Below are 8,367 nucleotides of genomic sequence, written 5' to 3'. Positions count from 1 at the left end.
CAATTACTTGCTCTAGACTTCTGCTTTCAGACGTACTTAATTATGAAGTTATTACCCTATCAGATAATAATCCAATGCAGAGGCAATCATGTAATATAATACATTATTTAATATATATTATATATATATATATATATATGTATTTTGATATATAATTAAAATTACAACCGGCCCGTTGAGTGCAACCATAATGCTGATGTGGCCCGGGATGAAATTGAGTTTGACACCACTGCTCTATGGGCTCTATGGCCGGTCCGCGCACCCCCACCTTTAAGCGGCGGGTTCCAGCAGGAAAAGCTGGAGGCCGGAAAAGAGAGAGACAGGTAGCGCGCAAAAGTAAAAGTGGAACCGAGAGTGGTATGCCGCTGCTGCGGCTTATATTCAGGTGCGCCTTATAGTCCGACAATTACGGTACTTTCCATTCATGTTGGATTACCTCAATATCAAGCACAATGCATATAAATATCAATAAGATGTTTTTTACTTGTGCATTATGTAAAACAACAGATCCATGTGACCTTAGAAAAGAAGAAACCAAGATATTTAGGATCAGAAATGATTTTATTTGTAGGAAAAGCTGCCTTTCATAAAGCAGATTCAGGCAGTAGTCTATACACCAACACTGAGCAGAAATACAATCCGATCCTTTTACAACAAACACTATATGTTCTTTTTAGTTTGACTAACTCTGTAATCCTGCCAGTAATCCCCACTTTTTAGAAATGAAACAGTAATCTGATTACACCTTTTTTATTACTTCCAAAACACGTCGCACATTGTTCCTAATACAGCACATAGCTTGACATGTTCTTTATTCAGTGTTTGCCACTAGAACAGTGCCATTGTATGTATTATATATAACACAACTGTATTCTAAGTGCCTCCTGCAGACATCCTGCTGAACACAGACACACAGCTGCGAGAGGGGATTCAGCTAGCGACTGAATACGGAGACGACAGGTTGGGACGTGGGCGGGACGTTACCAGGAGTTCAACGTAAAGCCAGCCCACATTTTAGTGATGTCGTCATGGATCAGCTCCGTTTTACCCCCGTTTTTAGAGATGTGGGTAAGAGAGGGTTTTATTTTCTGACACTTTCTGAGTCTCCTTACACACCGGGGACACATATTTATGTATAAAATACATCAAAAAGTGCCTTTTGCATAATAGGTGACCTTTAAAGTGTGTAAAATAAGAGTGTAGGAGATAAATACAATCAGACAGTTTAATAAAGGGAATATTTATTGAGCCTCAGTGTAGCGTAGTACAGTTAGTTCACTTGTTGGTTAAATGACAGCACAGATATACAGTGGTCCAGCAGTCAGTGTGTCTGCTGCTCTTATCAAAATAGCTTTCCTCACCATATTACTGGAATATGTGATGAATTAAAGGCAACACAGATGTACACATGGGTCAAATTTCATTTAGCAAAATACAATTTTGAAATCCTATTGTTTTGTTTGTAAAATACTGAAAAGGCATTAGGGCCACATGTGAAATTATTTTTGAGATCCGAGCAAATCAAAAAAATGCCAGAATTCTGAGATGAATCCCATTAGATGAATTCTTCTTAAATGAAAATCAAAAGGGTCCTAATGATCTTCTGAGTACTCTCCTTGGCACAACACTACCATCATTCCAATCAAAAGGAAGTGAAATGGATGGTTTTATTTCATTTTTGCAGATAATGTGCAAACTTAACTGTCAACAAGCTTTTGGAACGCCTATTTTTAGTTTGTTAGTGAAAGACATTTTATATGAACTCATTAATTAATTAACAATATCATTCTATTGAAGAAAGGGCAGCAACTAGTATTCTCATTATTGATTTCTCCACCTCTAGTTTCTGAAAAAGTCTCAAACAATAATATCAAAATATTTGCAAATATATATTCTGTTGACCGATTGTTTCAGCTCTTTATAAAAAGGCTCAGGATTCTAATTTCATTGCCTTTCCAAAACCTAAAGGGGAGCATGTAATGTTCACTGTAATATCTTTATGGCGGTGTTATGCTTAGGGATACACTGGAAATCACTTTTTATTGTTGGTAGTGGTTCTGCTTTGTAATACAAATTAGATTTTTACACTTGTATTGTATAGAAGTGTACACAAACGCTTCCATCTGACAGGCTGTGATACTAACGGTGCTTTCTGGATAACAAATGATACACATATGCTGTGAGAGAGAATGTGTAATACAAGTCACATATGTTTAAACACAACAGAGTGTAAGAAAAACATGCTATTGTGCACTTTCACTGTTGTACCTTTAACTCTAAAGCATGACATCAATTCAAGTCCAGAAATCACATACTGGTAGGAACGAGTAAAGTTTGAAACAAGCATCATGGCACAGATAAGAACCAAAGGCAACAAACTTATCATGACACATGGACGTGTGCTGCTGGCGTTATGTGTCACATTTCTGATTCATGGAACGAGCAAGGAGCATATTGAGTCTTTCCTCAATGTCAAGGACATCATGCATTGTACATGGTCAAGTCTTCAACAAATGTCTCTTCTCTTCCACAGGGCATCGGCTCTTATGAACATATATCAAGTACAAAACACGTTTATAAAGTCTACTTTCCAGCACTGTGAACCCGTTGTTGAGTACCCCAACGTTTTATGTTAGAAATGTATAGTAGAACAATATAGTAGGAGATAGAAACTGCAGGATGCTAACTCACATATGTTGGGTCATTTGCACAATTAGCATAAGTAGAATTAATTAGCTTTAAATAGCATATGCAGACAATAGCTATGAAATAGCTTGGCTGATTTCTGCAGTTGTTATGGTATATTGAATATGTAATCCATTTCTGAAATGTTAAGGATAGCAAATGGAAGTTTTGAGTCCCCTACAACTTTAAAATCGACCCAAAATGAATGAAGATCAGCCCACCGGGAGTACAAGTATGGCCACTTTCTGGTTAAAACTGCCATTATGGAACCTGGAAAGGTCAGGAATTGATTCAACATCCTCAATCACCCCCAAAGCCCCTCCAAAATTGGCCAACTTGGCAAACCCAATTTAGCTATTGTCTGCATAGGCCATAATGCTAATTAATGCAACTTATGCCAACTGTACAAATTGCCCAACATTTGCAGATTAGCTTCCGGCAGTTTCTATGTGCTGGGGATCCCTACTTTACATTTCTAACATAAAACTTTTGGTTACTCTTTCCGGGTTCACAACAGCACTCTGCGCTGCAAACAGACTGATATGTAGAGAGAGGCACTCACAGCTGAGTGTTCCTCTATGGCTGTTAGATGCTCGTTCCTCAAAAAAGACTCCCATCGCATTCCATTCATTTAGTCTTCGGTTTGAAAATATATTTTTTTATTTTTAAGAGACAACATTTCTCATGGCTTGGATACGGTGTAGTTACTGCTTCCTCAGAACGTCTCCATATGTGGATGTTAGCCTTCTGTTGAATAAACCCCGCCCCAAAAACAGGGATGTGATGTCACAGGTCTGATTGGTTGGTTCATAAATAGATACTAAGTGGGTTAATCACAGACTGATAAGCAATATTGTGGTCGTAGGATTTCTGTACAAACTATCAATTCAATCTCATACCTGCTTTCAACTTTGTGCCGTGTTTTCTAGTGGTAACGTTAGTTGGAGCCAGCTGGAGTTGGGACAGAAACCCATGCTTATTTTCAGTGCTTCAAGCTTCAGTTGAATTCAATTAAAGATGGGATGATATTTAGCAGGTAGTGTTTGAAGTGCACTTCGACTGGATAGACCTTTATGATTCCAAATTCGCTTAATATGGATAACTTTGAATGTTTACCTCTTAGAAGCTGAAGATTTTTATATCTGTCGTACTAAAAACCTTGATTCACATTTCTTTCCTTCTCTCCGAGGCATTCGGGCTGTGTTGGTTTTGTCGATTCCCTCTCAAAATTCACCAAAGGCAATAACCTGGTCCCAAACTCTCTCAGGGTGAATCAGAAAACAACGTTTCCCTAAGTCAGGAAATGAAATGTTAGCTAAATTAATTGCAACACTTCCTCAATATGCTTTCTCTTCTTGACCCGACATGCGGCTTCAATATTCATTGCGTTGTAGTAGTGGTTACTCAACCTTGTAATGTCGATATTGTGGTGACAGCATTAAGACCAAGTGAGGACAGACATCCATACACACAGTTCATTAGTGTTAAACAAAGTGATATGAGCAGAACTGGCAGGAGTGTAATGAAGGTGCAACAGTTATTAAGCCAGGCAGCTGTGTGTGTGTGTGTGTGTGTGTGTGTGTGTGTGTGTGTGTGTGTGTGTGTGTGTGTGTGTGTGTGTGTGTGTGTGTGTGTGTGTGTGTGGTCCAGTTGGAGGTCCTCATCAGCTGACACACAGCAGCTCCTCAGCCTGTGGAGGAAGCACAGCTCTCTGAATAACAGCTCACAAGTGTTTTCAGAGCAGTGACATTGAGTTTAAGAGAAAAGGGCAAACCCTGCACTCTGATCAAATCAACATAAGTCAAATATGAACTCATCACTCTGATAAGCAGACTGTACCAATAGATGTTACCCTAACAATGACTTAAAGAGGACATATTGTTCTCATGTTCAGGTGTATATCAGTATGTAGTGTCTCTACTGGGACATGTCTCCATGCTTTAATGTTCAAAAAGCTCTTTATTGTTCTCATACTGCCTGTGCTGCAGCACCTCTTTTCACCCTCTGTCTGAAACCAGAGCCCAGTCTTCTCTGATCGGTTAGCTGGCTGGCTCTGTTGTGATTGGTCAACCACTTAAGAGATTTTTTATTATCTTGTGTCTCTATAGTTACCGGTTAATGCTATAACCCCTGACTGATACTGGATTTTTAAGGCCAAACACTGATTTTGGTATGTAAGAGTTTAAAGGAATATGATAATTAGAATATCCCTGGCAGTTAGAAAAGAATAGAACAAATAAATGTTGTTCTTTTGTTTTAATAAGGAAGAGGATGAGGGCCAGAATTTTGACTTCAATCTCAGAATTCGGAAAGTGTACGGAAAGTGTACTTCGTTAAATATTCAATTCATATGTTCAATTAAGTGAAGTAGAGGCAAAGAATTGAAGGAAACTAAAGTACCTAAATATTGCACTCTAATAAACCATTATGAGTATATTAGAATCGTTCCAAAATCCATTTTCATTAAGATCCCGTATAGAGGAAATACTCTCACAAAAGAAAGTACAGGGATTTCATCAAAACGTACAACAACAAAATATTGATTTATGTATTTCGGTCACTATGGATCCAGAAACGTTCACTACGGCCTCTGTGATCAGCATCAACCCGAATCAAGGTGTTCTGATTCTATGAAGCCTGGAGGGGTGAGGTCCGCCCACACTGGAGTGAGAGCCTCCAGACCTGGCCCCACTAAAGAAGGATGATTTGGAGTCAATGGAGACTTGGGAACTGACCTGAGCTAAACTACCTGCAGTGACAATGCTACAGCTTCAGCGGTTGGTGGTTATTAAGAGGTTCATCATTTGGGTATTTGTGGAATGTCACGCAAAGCATCAGAGAAAAGGAAGTGTAACATAGACATGAGGAATGGTGGGCCTTACCTCAAATCTAACTCGTCTTCACTTTGTCTTTTACAGACACAAGCTTTTCTTCACATTCCAAACTGTCTTTCTTTTCCTCCGTCTCCTTGTCCTCCTCCTCAACTTCTTCCTTCTCTTCTTCTTCCTCCTCCCCGCCGAGTATCACGCTCTGTCGCACGCTGACGGAGATCACCAGCGCCTGGATGATGCCGTAGATCAGGGCGAACTGAGGGAGGTACTCCTGGATCAGCCAGAGTAGCCCCGCCATTCCCACCGAAGACACGAAAAACATGGCCATGCCGTGCAGCCACAGCCTCAGAGGCCCCTGCACCCCGAACACCTCCAGGATCAGCTTGGTGGGGGGGGACACCGTCCACAGGAAGCCCACCACAAACAGATCGAACAGGTGGCGCAGGAAGTTGAAGCAGATGTCGTAGTGCTCTGGGAGGATGTCCACCTTCCAGCTGTTAGCAAAGAGTCGGAAAGGAGATGAGGAAGGGGGCGTGGGAGAGGGAGGAGGCGTCCCGTAGTCGGAGAAGTCCCCCTCCCCGTCACCGTCACTCGTACCTCCATCCCGTTTCCTCTGTCTCAGTCCGCTTGGCTCGCCTTTTTCTGGCCATGAAATGTAAGAAGTTGGGAGATACTTATTCCACCATCTAGATTCTGGATTGGTCACCTGTTGCCTGGCGCTGAGGACTTCAACTTCTCTTGGCAGAAGCTTCTCCTGCGCCTCCCAGAACTCCTCCGCCGGACTGCTTTTCTCACTCCTCCACCCTCCCCAGATCCAGGAGGTCCAGCCCCTCTGGCCCTGTTTGCTGACTCCTTGCTCCTGGCCCCCTCTCACCTCTATGTTATTCTCTGACAAAGCACTCTTGCCCCCCCAGGAGCGCACCCACCCCCACGCTCTGCTCACCACAGCTGTCATGCTTTCTCACAGAGCTTGTTGGAGTTGAATTAAGATGCAGAGACTCTCAGCTAATCTGACTCCCTTATTGGGAAAGCATGCATGAACTGCCAGTGCTGAAGTTGTAATACTTGTTCAAATATGTCCTCAGGCCACAGACACACCTGTGGGTGTGCTGGGGCAGTGCAGCTGAATACCACGGGTGACCCCTCCTGCCATTTAGAAGTCAGGCTTCTCCTCTACATGTCTTTGGTTCAACCTGGCAACATTTGGAGCTGCCAAGGTTGCGTTCAGGAGCATTACCTTCAAATGTGCTTATGAGCAAGTTAGCACCAGCTAGTACACGTGAGTAGGTTGAGATCAGAGTTTAGGTTCAGCTCCAGAATGTTAACAATGTTGCTAGACAAACTTCTCAGAGACTCCGAAAACACATTGAGTCTCTCCTTAGATCTGCAAAAAACAAAAATACATACAGTTGGTTTATGCATGAGCTACATGCAGAGGGGGAAGAAGTTCTCAGAGTAAAGTACTAGCATCAAAATATAGTTCCCAAAGTAAAAGTAGTCATTGTGCAGATTGGTCCATTTCAGAATAATATATATGATATGTTTTATAATGATTGATCATGAAAGTGTTCTCAAAGCTGGTAAAGGTGCAGCTAGTCTGAATGACTTTGTATCCTGCAGGGTAGCTGGTGGATTTACTCCAGGTGGAACTAAAGTCTGATTTAACACTTGATTATATTTCACATCATTCATCCACATCTGTAAAGTAACTAAACGTATTGAATACATGTAGTGGAATAAAAGTACACTATTAATTGAATTTGTAGTGGTAAAGTATAAAGTAGCAAACAAGTAAAAAATACTCAAGTAAAGTACATGTCCCTCAGAATTGTACTTAGTAACAGTACTTGGGTAAATGTACTTGGGTAAGTGTAATAGTTACAACAACTACTTCCAATTCCACATCAATGCGGTTTAGCTAATGTTACACTGTGTCTTAGTTTAGTCTTAGCTAACCTGCAGGGTTGAAAACTCATCTCTTTCGACTCGACTTCGATGGATAGAATTACTAACAAATAATTGCTAACAAAGCACTTATATACTAATAAAGGACTGGCTTATATAAAGCCAGTTGAGTAGCACTTGAAATGTTTTAGCTCTATGAAACCTGATGTACTTATATGATTCTGTTTTTTTTCAAGTTTGTATCTTGTTGGTCGAATGCACTTATGTAAGTCGCTTTGAATAAAAGCGTCAGCTAAATGCAATGTAATGTAATAATGTAATGTACTAGAACAATAACACTGGTTAGCAGCGTCTGACAGCTAGTTTAACGCTTACTAACTATTTTCAGTAAACCATTGTGTTTTTTTTATCGTTTAACGTTAGCCAGCATGACAACAGATACTCGCTCACCTTCAGTGACGTTAGCCTGAGTTCGTGTCAAACCGTCAGCTAGCCTCCCCGCTAGCATCAGAAGTCGGACCACCGAGCGAGCTCCTGACCGCTGGAAACCGAGCCGTCAACAAACCGACGTGTTCCGGTTGGCGGTACATACATTCCGGACAGAGCTACCGGGCGACACGTACACAGCAGCGGGAGTCTGGAGTACTGACAGCGGGACGGAGACAGTGGGTGTTTCTCACAGTCTAGTAAAGCAAGCTTCTCCAAAGCCACTATTTCAAGCATACCACGTCATCGAGTGCCGCCGACAGGGCCGGCCCTGACCAATTTGCTGCCCTAGGCAAGATTTTAGCTGGCGCCCCCCCCACACCCTTGTGGCATGACCACCAAAACAGAAAAATATGGACACAAGATGTGTGCAAATGTATTCAGTTTCCTATCCATTTGAACATGATTTAAGTGGGGGGTGGACCTAACCTCCTCGCGGGGGGTCCGGGGGCATGCTCCC

At 41.7% G+C, this 8,367-nt stretch overlaps 2 protein-coding genes across 2 annotated transcripts in view; both read right to left on the bottom strand.

Annotated features, from left to right (window-relative positions):
* Window positions 1–3,316, bottom strand: part of cab39l (calcium binding protein 39-like) — a 7,713-nt gene extending 4,397 nt beyond the window's left edge. Inside the window, exon 1 of the mRNA XM_010767564.1 lies at window positions 3,248–3,316. Within this exon, the coding sequence (XP_010765866.1) occupies window positions 3,248–3,316 (69 nt within the window). The remainder of the gene's footprint in view (window positions 1–3,247) is intronic.
* cunh6orf47 (chromosome unknown C6orf47 homolog) lies at window positions 1,111–8,138 on the bottom strand. The gene is made up of 3 exons (XM_010767533.1): window positions 7,872–8,138; window positions 5,568–6,900; window positions 1,111–4,375 (listed from the first exon to the last, which is right to left on the bottom strand). Exon 2 carries the CDS (start codon window positions 6,469–6,471, stop codon window positions 5,575–5,577), a length of 897 nt encoding a protein of 298 aa, XP_010765835.1. The 5' UTR covers window positions 6,472–6,900; window positions 7,872–8,138; the 3' UTR covers window positions 1,111–4,375; window positions 5,568–5,574.
* Window positions 8,139–8,367: the final 229 nt, after the last annotated feature.

This window comes from Notothenia coriiceps, unplaced genomic scaffold (assembly GCF_000735185.1).
Source record: "Notothenia coriiceps isolate Sejong01 unplaced genomic scaffold, NC01 NC01_scaffold00004485, whole genome shotgun sequence".
NCBI classification, from domain to species: Eukaryota; Metazoa; Chordata; class Actinopteri; order Perciformes; family Nototheniidae; genus Notothenia; species Notothenia coriiceps.
The sequence above is the reverse complement of the archived record's forward strand: the minus strand, read 5'-3'. Positions and strand labels throughout refer to the sequence as shown.

Coding starts and splice junctions, on each gene's coding strand:
- cunh6orf47 (XM_010767533.1), bottom strand. CDS start 6,471: ATGACAGCTGTGGTGAGCAGAGCGTGGGGGTGGGTGCGCTCCTGGGGG.